Source organism: Chiloscyllium plagiosum, unplaced genomic scaffold (genome assembly GCF_037043375.1).
Source record: "Chiloscyllium plagiosum isolate Xiang-an unplaced genomic scaffold, Cpla_swu_hap1 HiC_scaffold_29, whole genome shotgun sequence".
Taxonomy (NCBI): domain Eukaryota; kingdom Metazoa; phylum Chordata; class Chondrichthyes; order Orectolobiformes; family Hemiscylliidae; genus Chiloscyllium; species Chiloscyllium plagiosum.
Window position 1 is genome coordinate 42,998,108 of NW_028270167.1, and position 15,933 is coordinate 43,014,040.

General features: G+C 43.5%; 1 protein-coding gene across 3 annotated transcripts in view; it reads right to left on the reverse strand.

Annotated features, from left to right (window-relative positions):
• acad8 (acyl-CoA dehydrogenase family, member 8) overlaps positions 1 to 15,933 on the reverse strand; it is a 119,751-nt gene that overhangs the window by 57,133 nt on the left and 46,685 nt on the right. For all 3 annotated transcript variants that reach the window (XM_087976540.1, XM_043676960.2, XM_087976541.1), the window contains exons 5-7: positions 13,245 to 13,321; positions 10,180 to 10,317; positions 17 to 152 (exon numbers count right to left, since the gene is read on the reverse strand). In XM_087976540.1, the coding sequence (XP_087832666.1) occupies positions 17 to 152; positions 10,180 to 10,317; positions 13,245 to 13,321 (351 nt within the window). The remainder of the gene's footprint in view (positions 1 to 16; positions 153 to 10,179; positions 10,318 to 13,244; positions 13,322 to 15,933) is intronic.

Consider the following 15,933-nt stretch of genomic DNA (forward strand, 5'->3'; position numbering starts at 1 on the left):
TCTCAAGTTTTCTTACCTATGTTGATTCTTCCGCCATTCAGTCCATGCATGGCTATGGAAAATCCATCACCTTCTTTTCCAATCAAGTTACTAACGGGAACAGCACAGTCCTCAAATATCACAGCTCGAGTTGGCTGAGAGTTCCATCCAACCTTAAATATTAAGGCAGAAATTAGTCACATGATGCTTGCTCAATTTACAGATTTACAATTTAGACAATATGAACTGGATGATTTTGTCATGGACTTAGTCAACAGAGTAGCCTAATTAAAGACACAGACCAACTCCTTGTTCACAAAGAGGACAGATTGTAGATAAAGACAAGACAGCAGGTTAAGCTGCTTGCATTGTGACTCAGATTAATTTTTTTTTAAAGTAACGAATGATCACAGGGCGTGAGCACGACTGGCCAGGCCAGTATTTATTGCCCATCCCAAATTTCCCTGAAGGTGGTAATGCCAAGTTGCTTTCTTGAATCATGTGGTGTAGTGTGACCCAGAGTGCTGTTATTAAGTGAATTTGTTTTTTATTTGCCCATTAGATGAAGGTGTTATAAAGTCTTAGAGATGTACAGCACGAAAACAGACCATTTAGTCCAACTCGTCCAGTTTTCCTAGCCTACTCAAGTCCCATTTGTCAGCACGCGCCCATATTCCTCCAGACCCTTCCTATTCATATACCCATCCAGATACCTTTTAAAATGTTATAATTGTACCAGCCGCCACCTTTGCCTCTGGCAGCTCATTCCATACACACACCACCCTCTGCGTGAAAAAGTTGCCCTTTAGGTCTGTTTTATATATTTTCCTTCTTCCTCTAAATCTATGCCCTCCAGTTCTGGACTCCCCTATCCCAGGGAAAGGACTTTCTCTATTTATCCTATCCATGCCCCTTATGATTTTATAGACCTCTATAAAGTCACCCTTGAGCCTCTGACGCTCCAGGGAAAACAGCCCAGCCCATTCAACCTCTCCCTATAGCTCAAATCCTCCAACCCTGGCAACATCCTTGCAAACCTTTTTTGAATCCTTTCAAGTTTCACAACATCCTTCCAATAGGAAGGAGACCAGGATTGCACGCAATATTCCAAAAGTGGCATAACCAATGTCTTACATAGCTGCAACATGACCTCCCAACTCCTGTACTCAATACTCTGACCAATAAAGGAAAGCATACCAAATGTCTTCTTCACTATCCTATCTACCTGTGACTCTAATTTCAAGGAGCTATGAGCCTACACTCCAAGGTCTCTTTGTTCAGCAAAACTCCCTAGGACCTCACCATTAAGTGTGTAAGTCCTGCCCTGATTTGCTTTCCCAAAATGCAGCAACTTGCATTTATCTAAGTTAAACTCCAACTGCCACTCCTCAGCCCACTGGCCCATCTGATCAAGATTCCATTGTGATCTGAGGTAACTTTCTTCGTTGTCCACTACACCCTCCAATTTTGGGGTCATCTGCAAACTTACTAAATATACCTCTTATGCTCACATCCAATTAAATTGACATGTCAGCTTTAACTTTTACGCTCTCAAATCTGAAATGGGATTTTATCACAAAGGAAAGGGTGCTACAAACTGGTTGATGATTAAATCATTTCTATCAAGAACACGAAATTGCTAGAATTCCTTTCACCTTAGCTACTATTGGTTTAAATCAGTTTTTGTAGTTACTGAATTCACATAGATTCAATCATAAGACAATTTATTTATAGACCCCCATCCCATAAACTGCATATCTGTGCATATCCAGAGTCAGAGATCATTCAAGACTGATTTTGAGTGGTGGTATGTTTGCTTACTACAGTTACCAGGCCTCTAATTTTACACAATCCTGGTACATATTTGAGGTCATGGCCTTCAACATACACCCTGTTCTCACCATGATCATCCTTAGTGAGTTTAATAATGTGATTGATAGATTGAATATATGTATATCAGATTCCGCAACATCACTGGTACCAGACAGACTGGAAAGTAACACCTCATGGGATAGGCCACAGAAAATGACAAAATAATTGGAGAGCTATTTAACAGGGCAGTCATATGCAGTGATTTGGATTATTAGAGTCCCTTGCTTCATTCATCACAGAGCTAGCAAGGTTTTTTAAAGTTGAAAGACTGATTCTTTTTAATGAGTTTGGATTAATTGCCCTGACTAATCATTTTTAGGATATCGTATAAATTTTTTTGCTTTTTCATTTTTGAAGAAGAAACAGTTGATGGAAGCATAGGAGCAGGAAGACCAGCCTTGGTAATCATGATGGGCCTTCACTGGCTCTGTTGAAGCACAGCAAACAAGAGGGTATGCCTGTGAAAGGTCTTAGCCCGATCGTGAGATCCATAGGCCAAGCATCACTTTGCTCATCTTACAGCAAAGGTGCATCAGCAGATTGTTTCACACTGGGGTAACCTCTTGTAGTTAGATCAGTTACTCACTGGGCCACAAGGACCTGCTTTACTGGTGGCGATGAAAATTTCATTATCATTGCCTCAGGAGTCATTACCCGCATCTCTCGGTCTGCAGTGTTCAGCTGCAATAAGCAAATCATTAAGAACCATTAACAAGACTCAATAAATATTGCCCATCTCTAGTTGCCCTAACTAAATGATATACTTGGATATTGCAGAGGGCACTTAAGAGTAAACCACATTGCTGTGGGTCTGGAGTCACATGTAGTCCAGACAGGATAAGGATGGCCGATCTCCCTTTCTAAAAAGCATTAGTGAACCAATTGAGTTTCTATAGCATAATGCTAGTTTTTAATGAATGCAAATTTTATCATCTGCCATGGTGGGACTTTACAGCACAGAAAAACATACATGCAGTTTTGGATACTGTTGAGGGGGACGACGTACCAGGAGTATGCAGTGGGGCCCAGGTCTCTAGCACAAAGCCTATTCCTGTTGCACAGAATAGAAGGAGGGAAAGGAGGAGAGTGTTAGTCATTGGGGACTCAATAGTTAGAGGCTCAGATAGAAGGTTTGTTGGGAACAAACAAGGCTCATGGTTGGTGTATTGCCTCCCAGGTTCCAGGGTCCGTGATGGCACGGTGGCACAGTGGTTAGCAATGCTGCCTCACAGCGCCAGAGATCCGGGTTCAATTCCCGACTCAGGCGACTGACTGTGTGGAGTTTGCACATTCTCCCCGTGTCTGCGTGGGTTTCCTCCGGGTGCTCTGGTTTCCTCCCACAGTCCAAAGATGTGCAGGTCAGGTGAATTGGCCATGCTAAATTGCCCGTAGTGTTAGGTAAAGGGGTAAATGTAGGGAAATGGGTGGGTTGCGCTTCGGCGGGTCGGTGTGGACTTGTTGGGCCGAAGGGCCTGTTTCCACACTGTAAGTAATCTAATCTAATCTAATGTCTCGGATCGTATCTTTGGGGTCCTGAAGGGAGAGGGTGACCAGCCTCAAGTCGTGGTCCATGTAGGTACTAACGACATAGGTAGAAAGAGGGATAGGGATGTAAGGCAGGATTTCAGGGAGCTAGGGTGGAAGCTGAGAGCTGGAACAAACAGAGTTGCTATCTCTGGATTGTTACACGTACCATGTGATAACGAGGCAAGGAATAGGGAGAGATATCAGCTGAACATGTGGCTGCAAGGATGGTGCAAGAGGGAGAGTTTCAGATAATTGGATAATTGTGGCTCATTCTGGGGAAGGTGGGACTTGTACAAACAGGATGGTCTTCACTTGAACCAGAGGGGTACTAATATCCTGGGTGGGAAATTTGCCGGTGCTATTTGGGTGGGTTTAAATTTGCTCAGCAGGAGAATGGGAACCGGAAGTGTAATTGCAGTGTCGAAGAGGATGAGAGTGGGAAGGACAGGGACAGGATTTCATGAACGCAGGAATGTGCTGGCAGATAACAAGCTGGTTTGAAGTGTGTCTACTTCAATGCCAGAAGTATCCAAAGGTAGGTGAGCTTGCAGCATGGATAGGTACCTGGGACTTCGATGTTGTGGCCATTTCGGAGACAGCAGGGTGAGGAATGGATGTTGTAAGTTCCAGGATTTAGATCTTTCATTAAGAACAGGCAAGGCAGTAAAAGAGGGGGAGGTGTGGCCTTGTTAGTCAAGGATAGTATAACAGTGGCTGAAAGAACTTTTGACAAGGACTCATCCACTGACGTTGTTTGGGCTGAGGTTAGAACCAGGAGAGGAGACATCACACTGCTTAAGAGTTTTTTTAAAGGCCTTCGCTGAGTTCCAGGGAAGTGGAAGAGAGAATTGGCAAAATTATTCTGGGTCGGAGTGAAAGGAACAGGGTGGTCATTATGGGGGACTTTAACTTCCCCAACATTGACTGGAAATGCTATAACTCTCATATGTCGGATGGATCAGCTTTTCTCCAATGTGTACAGGAGGGTTTTCTGACACAGTATGTTGAAGGGCCGACAAGAGGGGAGGCTACACTGGATCTAGTACTTAGCAATGAACCAGGCCAGGCGTTTGATTTAGTTGTAGGTCACTGGAGACAGTGACCATAATTTAGTTATGTTTAGTTTAGCGATGGAAAGGGATAGGTACATGCCACAGGTCAAGAGTTATCGATGGGACAACGGCAATTATAATGTGATTAGGCAAGAATTAGGATGCATAGAATGGGGTAGCAAAATGCAGGGGATGCAGACAATGGAAATGTGGAGCTGGTTTGAGGAAGAGATATTGCGTGTCCTTGATAGGTATGTCCCTGTCAGGCAGGGATGAAGTGATAAGGTAAGGGAACTGTGGTTTACTACAGAAATTGCATCTCGTTAAGCAGAAGAAGGAGGCTTATGGATTGATGAGGTAAGATAGTTCAGATGAGGCGATGAAGAGTTACAGATCAGCTAGGAAGGATTTAAAGATTAGATTACTTAGTGTGGAAAAAGGCCCTTCAGCCCAACAAGTCCACACCGACCCTCCGAAGAACAACACACCCAGACCCATTACCCTACATTTACCCCTTCACCCAACACTACGGGCAATTTAGCATGGCCAATTCACCTAACCTGCACATTTTTGGACTGTGGGAGGAAACTGGAGCACCCAGAGGAAATCCATGCAGACACGGGCGCAGTGAGGCAGCAGTGCTAACCACTGTGCCACTGTGCCGCCCAAAGAGAGAGCTAACAAGAGCAAAGAGAGGACACTAGCAGGCTTTAGCAAATAGAATAAAGGAGAACCCTAAAGCTTTCTATAGTACGTGAGGAATAAAAGGATGTTTCGGGAAGGAATAGGGCCAGAAAAGGCAGAAGTTGGAAGTTGAGTGTGGACCCTGGGGAGATCGGAGAGGTGCTAAACAAACATTTCTCATTGGTTTTCACTCAGGAAAAGGAGAATATTGTAGAGGAGAAGAATGAGGTACGAGATATTAGACTAAAAAGGATCGAGGTTAGTTTCGAAGAAGTGTTATCAATTCTAGAAGGAATGGAAGTAGACAAGTCCCCTGGGCCGGATGGGATTTATCCAATGATGATCTGGGAAGCTAGGGAGGAGAGAGCAAAGCTTTGGCTTTGATATTCGAGTCGACATTATCTACAGGTTTAGTACCAGAGCACTGGAGGATTGCAAATGTTGTGCCCTTGTTCAAGAAGGGCAGTAGAGATGATCCAAGGAATTATAGACCAGTGAGCCTTACTTCTATTGAAGGAAAGGTTTTGTAAAGGATTATAAGAGATAGGATTTATAACCATCCAGCAAGCAACAATTTGATTTCAGATAGTCAACACGGTTTCATCAAGGGCAGATCGTGTCTCACAAACCTCATTGAGTTTTTTGAGAAGGTGACTAAGCATGTAGATGTGGGTAGGGCAGTTGACGTGGTATACATGGACTTCAATAAAGCCTTTGATAAGGTTCACATGGTAGGCTATTGGAGAAGCGCAGAGGCATGGGATTGAGGGTGATTTAGCAGTTTGGATTAGAAACTGGCTTTCTGAAAGAAGGTGGTTGATGGGAAATATAGCCTGGAGTCCAGTTACTAGTGGTGTGCCACAAGGATCTGTTTTGGGACCACTGCTGTTTGTCATTTTTATAAATGACTTAGACGCAGGCAAAGGTGGATAGATTAGTAAATTTGCAGATGACACTAAAGTCGGTGGAGTAGTGGACAGTTTGGAAGAATGTTACAGGTTGCAGGGGGAATTGGATAAACTGCAGAATTGGGCTGAGAGGTGGCAAATGGAGTTCAATGCAGCTAAATGTGAGATGATGCACTTTGGGAAGAATAACAGGAAGGCAGAGTACTGGGTCAATGGAAAGATTCTTGGTAGTGTGGATGTGCAGAGGGACCTTGGAGTCCATATACATAGATCCCTGAAAGTTTCCACCCAGATTGATAGTGCTGTTAAGAAGGCATATGGTGTGTTAGGTTTCACTGGTAGAGGGATTGAGTTCCGGAGCCACAATATCATGCTGCAAGTATATAAAAAGCTAATGCGGCTGCACTTGGAATATTGTGTACAGTTCTGGTCGCCATATTTCGGCAAGGATGTGGAAACATTGGAAAAGCTGCAGAGGAGATTTACCAGGATATTGCCTGGTCTGGAGGGAAGGTCCTATGAGGAAAGGCTGAGAGACTTAGGTCTGTTCTCATTGGAAAGGCGGCGATGATAGAGACATGCAAGGTGATCAGAGGATTAGATAAGGTAGACAGTGAAAATCTTTTTCCTAGGATGATGATGTCAGCTTGTACGAGGGGGCATAACTATAAATTGAGGGGTGATAGATTTAAGACAGATGTCAGAGGCAGGTTCTTTACTCAGAAAGTGGTAAGGGCATGTAGTTAACTCATCACTTTCTCATGTTCCAGGATTTTGACCCAGCGACAATGAAGGGATGGCAATACAGTTCCAAGTCAGGATGGTGGTGGGGGGGGACGGTTTGGAGCTTAACTTGCAGGTGCTGTTCCCATTCATCTGCCGCCATTGTCTTTCTACAAGGTAAGGCCACAGGTTTAAAAAAATGCTGTTGAAGGAACTTTGATGAGTTGCTGAAGTGCACCAGTCACGGAGTGAGTGAATGACTGAAGTGATGAATAAGCTGCCAAGTAAGTGGGCTACTTTAATTTGAATGACATTGAGCTTCAAGTCTTATTGGAGCAGGACTCATCCAGGCAAGTGGAGAGCATACCAACATTCCTGACTTGTGGTTTGTAGATAGTGAACAGGCTAGATCTGTTGGAAGATCATCTTATTTGGCGAAGAGTTTAGAAAAGGGGGGACGGAAAATTCTGATCTAATCAAAAGAAACTATCGGTTTTAAATATGAACTTACATTTCCTTCATCAGCAGTACTAAATTGCATAATTAATTCAGCATTTGGATTACAAGTTTGTTATTGTATTAATTATTCCAAGTGTTTATACCACTTATTCAACTCCTAAATATTAGATGATTGCATCTAATATTTACAGATCTTTGCAAAAGAAACCCAGCACTAGGGAACCCTCCCTGAGAGGCTAGATAATAAGCACCAAACTGTCGAGAGGCCAATTCCTGTAATTCCCTAAATATAGCTTTTTAGGAGATATGGTTAGCAAGTTTGCAGATGACACTAAAATTGGAGATGTAGTGAACAGCGAAGAAGGTTACCTCATACCTCAGATGAGCTAATGAGCTGAAGAGTAGCAGATGGAGTTTAATTTAGATAAATATTTGGTGCTGTATTTTGGAAAGGCAGGACTTATACACTTAATGATAAGGTGCTGGGGTGTGTTGCTGAACAAAGAGACCTTGGAGTGCAGATTCATAGCTCCTTGAAAGTGAAGTCACAGGTAGATTAAATAGTGAAGAAGGCATTTGGAATGCTTGCCTTTATTGGTCAGTGCATTGAGTGTAGGAGTTAGAAAGTCATGTTGCAGCTGTACAGGATATTGGTTCGGCCACTTTTGGAAAACTGCATGCAATTCTGGTCTCCCTGCTATAGGAAAGATGCTGTGAAACTTGAAAGGGTTCAGAAAAGATTTATAAGGATGTTGTCAGATTGGAGGGTTTGAGCTACAGGGAGAGACTGAATAGGGTGGCACTGTTTTCCCTGGAGTGTTGGAGGCTGAGGGGTGACCTTATAGAGCTTTATAAAATTTTGAGGGGCATGGATAGAGTAAATAGTCAAGGGCTTTTCCCAGGATGAGGGGAGTCCAAAACTACATGGCATAGGTTTAAGGTGAGAGGGGAAAGATTTAAAAGGTTGACATTAAGAAGGAGGACGCACTGAAAATTCTGAAAAACAGAAGGATAGATAAATCATCAGGGCCAGATGGGATATACCAGAGGTTACTACAGGAAATGAGGGAAGAGATTGCCGCACCTTTGGCGATAATCGTTGTGTCCTCACTGTCCATTAGAGTAGTACCAGATGATTGGCGGGTGGCAAATGTTATTCCCGTACTCAAGAAAAGGAACAGGGATAATCCTGGAAATTACAGACTTACGTCTCTGGTGTGCAAAGTATTGGAGAGGATTCTGAGAAGTAGGATGTGTGATTACTTGCACAGTTTGATTAGAGATAGTCAGCATGGCTTTGTGAGGGGGAAATCATGTCTCACAAACCTGACTGAATTCTTTCAGGATGTGACAAAACACGTTGATGAACGTAGAGCAGTGAATGTGGTATGCCTGGATTTTAGTAAGGCATTTGATAAGGTTCCCCATGGTAGGCTCATTCAGAAAGTAAGGAGGCATGGGATACAAGTAAACCTGTCTGTCTGGATACAGAATTGGTTGGTCCTTAGAAGACAGAGGGTGGTAGTAGATAGAAAGTATTCAGCCTAGAGCTCAGTGACCAGTAGTATTCCACAGAGATCAGTTCTGGGACCTCTGCTCTTTGTGATTTTTACAAATGACTTGGATGAGTGGAAGCGTGGCACAAAGGTTGGTGGAGTTGTGGATAGTGTGGAGGGTTGTTGTAGATTGCAACAACACATTGACAGAATACAGAGCTAGGCTGATAAGTGGCAGATGGAGTTCAACTTGGAAAAGTGTGAAATCATTTGCTTTGGAAGGTCGAATTTGAATGCAGAATACAGGGTTCAAAGCAGGATTCTTGGCAGTATAGAGGAACAGAGGGATCTTCGGTCCATGTCTATAGATCTGACCTTGGAGTAGGATAGCAGGCTGGCACAACATCAAGGGCTGAAGGGCCTGTGGTGTACTGTTCTATGTTATATGTGTTCTAAGGGGCACTTTTTCATGCAGAAAGGGTGATGCATGTTTGGAATGAGCTGCCAGAAGTAGTGGAAGAGGCTTGTACAAGTACATTTAAAATGCTTTAAAAACATGAATCGGAAGAGTTTTGAGAGACATGGGCCAAATGGGTCTATATTTATTTAGGATATCTGGTCGGCATGGATGAGTTCGACGGTTGCAGAGGTCTTATTACATATCATTGCAGCAGGTGGGATGTGAACCTACCATGGTGCCACAAGAGCCTGAAGTATAATCACCTAGTTATTTTTAATCTGCCTTCTTGGATATATTATGGAAGAGGGACCTTGAACCTGGGCCTCACAGATCAGAAGTAGGGCTCCTACTTCTGCACCACAAGTCCTCAATTTTACTCGGTTACATGTGATTAGACATCTTAATTTGTTATTAAACACAGTGAGCTCAGTTTTACAAGTTGCTAGTTGTAAATAAGTTGTGTATAAATGGATTCTGATGGTGGACTTCAGCCAGAGATTCAGATGGGCTCCTATATAAATAGGATCAGACAGGAACTAGGGTTTGGTTTAGGAGATACACATGCATCCTTTATAAAGAAATGTTCATATAATCTGTGAAGACTGATTCTAGTTCTATCTTTCTTTAATTGGTTTTCTGGGTTATAACATAAGTGAATGCAGCAACAAGCTGCCAGGGAATTTCTATAACCCTCCTGACAACATTAAAATACTCACGTAACTTTGTGTCACGAATATGTATACCAGGAAGATGAATATTTATGTCACAAAACTGTAACTTTTGTTGTGATCTGGATCGAATGGAGATACTCTCAACTAATTGTAAAACAGATGTGCAACTGGAGCAGTGTACAAGTACAACTGTACAAATAACTCTGCTAAAATATTAATGATGTATGTAGAGATTATCACATCCTCCTGGAACAGCGGTGGCCCAAGCATCTACTCTACCAGAAGTAACTTTCATTCTTGCACACCATGAACAGGAAGTTCACTCTACTCCATATTCCAGCCTCTTACCTTTCTCTCTTTTTTGCCAAAGCTGAGTCCAGGTGTACCTTTCTCCGCTAATAAACAAGAAATGCCTTTGGGACCCTTGTCTCCAGTTCTGCACATCAACACGTACAGATCAGTGTCTCCTCCACCACTGATGAAAGCCTGAGAAGAAGTGAGTTCCAATAAATAGCCAATCTGACAGGCCTGGCAATTCATGAACAGTGACATTCTCAAAGATCTGATCAGCAAGCAATACAAATGGACAACATTATTGAAATTATCAAATGGCTTTAGCAAACACATTTGAACATGTTTCATGATGTTGTGGCTATTACGGAGACATGGCTAGAACAGGGACAGGATTGGCTGTTGCAGGTTCCAGGATTTAAATGTTTTAGTAGGGTCAGAGGTGGGGGTAAAAGAGGGGGAGGTGTGGCATTGCTTGTCAAAGATAGTATTACAGTGGTGGAAAGGACGATGGATGAGGACTTGCCATCTGAGGTAGTTTGGGCTGAGGTTAGGAATAGGAAAGGTGAGGTCACCCTGTTAGGAGTCTTTTACAGGCCTCCTAATAGTCCTAGAATCATTGAAGAAAGGATAGGGAAGGTGATTCAGGAGATGAGTGACAGTAATAGGGTGGTTGTTATGGGGGACTTTAACTTTCCTGATATTGATTGGGAAAGCTATAGCTCAAGTTCGTTAGATGGGTCAGTGTTTGTTCAATGTGTGCAGGAGAGTTTCCTGACACAATATGTAGACAGGCCAACAAGAGGTGAGGCCATACTGGATTTGGTTCTGGGTAACGAACCAGGCCAGGTGTTAGAATTAGAGGTAGGTGAGCACTTTGGGGATAGTGACCATAATTCGGTGATTTTTACTCTCGTGATGGAGAGGGATAAGTGTGTACTACAGGGCAAGAGTTATAGCTGGGGTCAGGGAAATTATGATGCGGTGAGGCATGACTTAGGATGTGTGGCTTGGAAAAGTAGACTCCAAGGCAAGAGTGTAAATGATATGTGGAGCTTGTTCAAGGAGCAACTATTGAGTGTCCTTGATAATTATGTACCTGTCAGGCAGGGAGGAAAGGGTCGTGCGAGGGAGCCGTGGTTTAATAAGGAATTGGAATCCCTTGTTAAATGGAAGAGGGCGGCCTATCTCAAGATGAGACGTGAAGGTTCAATTGGGGTGATTGAGAGTTATAGGGTAGCCAGGAAGGACCTGAAGAGAGAGCTAAGAGCAGCAAGGAGGGGACATGAAAGGTCCTTAGTCGGTAGGATTAGGGAAAACCCTAAGGCTTTCTATAGGTATGTTAGGAATAAAAGAATGACTAGGGTAGGAATAGGTCCAGTCAAGGATAGTAGTGGGAAGTTGCGTGTGGAGGCGGAAGAGATTGGGGAGACACTGAATGAATACTTTTCTTCAGTATTTACTCAGGAACAGGGCATTGTCGTCGATGTGAATACTGAGTCACAAATAAGTAGAATGGATGGCTTTGAGGTATGTAGAGAAGAGGTGTTGGAAATCCTGGAAAAGGTGAAAATAGATAAGTCCCCGGGACTGATGGCATTTATCCTAGGATTCTCTGGGAAGCAAGGGAGGAGATTGCAGAGCCATTGGCCTTGATTTTTATGTCCTCTTTGTCTACAGGAGTAGTGCCAGAAGACTGGAGGATAGCAAATGTGGTTCCCTTGTTCAAAAAGGGGAGTAGGGATAACCCTAGTAACTATAGGCCGGTGAGTCTCACTTCTGTTGTGGGCAAAGTCTTAGAGAGAATTGTAAGGGATAGGATTTATGCACATCTGGATAGGAATAATGTGATCAAGGATAGTCAGCATGGTTTTGTGAAGGGCAGGTCGTGCCTCACAAACCTTATTGAATTCTTTGAAAAGGTGACGAAGGAGGTTGATGAGGGGAAAGCGGTAGATGTGGTATATGTGGATTTTAGTAAGGCGTTTGATAAGGTTCCCCATGGTAGGCTACTGCAGAAAATACGGAGATATGGCATTGAGGGTGAGTTGGAGGTTTGGATTAGGAATTGGCTGGATGGAAGAAGACAGAGGGTAGTAGTTGATGGCAAAGTTTCTTCATGGAGTGCCGTCACTAGCGGTGTTCCGCAAGGATCTGTTTTGGGACCATTGCTGTTTGTCATTTTTATAAATGACCTGGAAGAGGGGTTAGAAGGTTGGGTGAGCAAGTTTGCGGATGATACGAAAGTCGGAGGAGTTGTTGACAGTGAGGAAGGATGTGGCAGGTTACAGCAGGATATCGAGAAGCTGCAGAGCTGGGCAGAAAGGTGGCAAATGGAATTCAATGTAGCTAAGTGTGAGGTGATTCACTTTGGGAAGAATAACAAAAAGATGGGGTACTGGGCTAATGGTCGGATACTTGGTAGTGTGGATGAGCAGAGGGATCTTGGTGTCCATGTACACAGATCTCTGAAAGTTGCCACCCAGGTAAATAGTGCGGTGAGGAAGGCATATGGCGTACTGGCTTTTATTGGTAGAGGAATTGAGTTCCGGAGTCCTGAGGTCATGATGCAGTTGTATAAGACTCTGGTGCGGCCGCATCTGGAATATTGTGTGCAGTTTTGGTCGCCATACTATAGGAAGGACGTGGAGGCACTGGAACGGGTGCAGAGGAGGTTTACCAGGATGTTGCCTGGTATGGAAGGAAGATCGTATGAGGAAAGACTGAGACACTTGGGGCTGTTTTCATTAGAGAAAAGAAGGTTTAGGGGTGACTTGATAGAGGTGTACAAGATGATTAGGGGGTTAGATAGGGTTGACAGTGTGAACCTTTTCCCGCGTATGGAGTCGGGTATTACAAGGGGGCATAGCTTTAAATTAAGGGGGGGTAGATATAGGACTGAAGTTAGGGGTAGGTTCTTCACTCAGCGAGTCGTAAGTTCATGGAATGCCCTGCCAGTAGCAGTGGTGGACTCTCCCTCTTTATGGGCATTTAAGCGGGCATTGGATAGGTATATGGAGGATAGTGGGTTAGTATAGGTTAGGTGGGCTTGGATCGGCGCAACATCGAGGGCCAAAGGGCCTGTACTGCGCTGTATTCTTCTATGTTCTATGTTCTATTACCTTTGAGCCATTGAGAATGTAGGAATCTCCATCCCGCCTTGCTGTAGTTATTAGTGAAGCTGCATCGCTGCCACTTCCTGTTGGATGCAATGTTACAATAATGTTATGCAACTGTCTGCTGATCAAACAAAATCCTGGTCACTATCCCATCTGTCCAAAAAAAGAAATCAGCAACTGGAGGCCCAATTGATAGCATCAGAGTCAGTGACAGATGTCCCTTACATTGCCAAATACCAAAAGCTAACATCTTTGATTATTAGATTTCCTACAGTGTGGAAACAGGCCCTTCAGCCCAACAAGTCCACACCGACCCTCTGAAGATTAACCCACCCAGACCCATTTCCCTCTGACTAATGCACCCAACACTATGGGCAATTTAGCATGGCCAATTCACCTGACCCTGCACATCTTTGGATTGTGGGAGGAAACCGGAGCACCCGGAGGGAACCCACGCAGACATGGGGAGAATGTGCAAACTCCACACAGACAGTCACCCAAGACTGGAATTGAACCTGGTACGCTGGTGCTGTGAGGTAGCAGTGCTAACCACTGAGCCACCATGCCGCCCTTAAAGGGTTTGATACAGGGGTTCAGTGCACAGTTACTAAACCTACAAAATTAAGTAAGAATAAATTCTGCCGTGATACAAGAAATCCATTTGACAGACCATACTTGTACTGGTTCTCAGAGAGAGCTTCCCACTTTGTCCCAATGCCAAACGCATACTCTTTTATTCACATTTTAAATTTTTGTGCGTTAAATATCCACTTCCCTTTCATGAATAAGTCATTCATAATCGTATAGGGATATTATATATTGTTAGCCACGAGAGAGGTCCTCGAAGACTGGAGGGTAGCAAATGTTGTGCCCTCATTCAAGAGGAGCTGCAAAGAAAAGCCTAGGAACTATAGACCAGTAAGCCTAACATCTGTGATAGTAAGCTACTTGAGAAGCGTCTGAGATAAGGTGGACACACATTTGGAAAGATAGGGTTCAATCAGGAACAGTCAGCATGCCTCACAAATTTGTTAGAGTTTATTGATAAAGGTTGATTACTAGGAAGGTTGATGAGGGCAGGATGGTAAATATAGTCTATATGGATTTCAGTAAAGTCTTTGCTAAGGTTCCACTCGGCAGGCTGCTCTGGAAGTTAGATCACATGCAATCCAGGGGGAACTGGCAAATTGGATACTCAAATGTCTTGATGGTAGGAAGGAGAGGGTAATAGTGGAAGGATGCTTGTCGACTGGAGGTGTGAGACTAGTGGAGTGCCTCAGGGATCGGTGCTAGGCCCATTGCTGTTTGTCATCTATATCAATGATGTTGGAGGAGAATATACAAAGTATGATTAGAAGTTTGCTGATGACAGTAAAATAGGCAGTATTGTGGACAGTGAGGAAGGTTATCAGAAATTGCAGTAGGACCTCGAGCAGCTGGGGAAGTGGGCCAAGAAATGGCAAATGGAGTTTAATATAGATAAGTGTGAGGTCCTGCATTTTGGAAATTCAAATCAAGACAGGAGTCTCATGGTGAATGGTAGGGCCTTAAGGAGTGTAATGGAGCAGGGGGACCTTGGAGTTCAGGTGCACGGTTTCTGATGTGAAATCACAGGTGGGCAGTGAAGCAGGCATTTAGCCCACTGGTCTTCATCAGTCAGGGCACTGAGTGCAGAAGTTGGGAAGTTATGTTGTAGTCGTACAGGATGCTAGTGAGGCTACACTTGGAGTATTGTGCTTAGTTTTGGTCACTTTGCTATAAGAAGGATGTTATTAAACTGGGAAGAGTGCAGAAGAAGTTTACAAGGATGTTGCCAAGACTCAATGATCCGAGTTACAGAGAGAGGTTGGATAAATTGGGATGTTTTCCTTTACAGCGTAGGAGACTGAGGGGGATCTTATAGCGGTGTATAAGATCATGAGAGGCATGGATCTTTTTCATTCTGCAGGATTTGTGCTGTTTTTTGCAGGACTCAGTTATTCAGAGAGGCTTAAGGAATAATCCAATTAACCTTAGTTAGATATGTCCTGCCAGAGGATTGGAAGAGTACAAGTGTTTCACTCGTGTTTAAAATAAGGAAGAATAACCCTGAGAACTACAGGCCAATCAATTTAATGTTAACATTAGCCTCCTAGAAGCAATGCTCTGAAAAGCTGGAAAAGCATAGATCTATGATAGTGCATCTACTAACTATAAAATGCATTGCAGAAACTTGTCAAGGCAGCTTGAATAGCATCTTTCAAACACTGACCTCAACTTGCCTAGAAAAAAAAAGTAACAACTATTGGAAAGGCACCATTCTGATTTGGGAGCTACATCACTGGTCCTTCACTGGGGTTGGATCAAAGTTCTGGTACTCTCTGTCCAACACCAATGGAATGCAGCAGTTCAAGGAAGCAAAGCACCATAGAGGAGCAGCAGACCATTTGCAGAATCTGCTCTGCAAATCAACAAGATCAGAGCTGATCTTACTGTGGCCTCAACCCCACATCCTAGTTAGTCAATATGAATGACTTGACATCACCTTCTCACAGATACTAAGGTAATATGCATTAAATGCTGGCCTTGTCAGTAAGACTCTCATACCATAAATAAACGAAGGAAAAGGCTAATCACCACAGATTTGTTAGAATAAAATTGACTGACTTGATTCAGATTATTTTTAAATGAAGCAATGAAGGTGGGTAAGCAC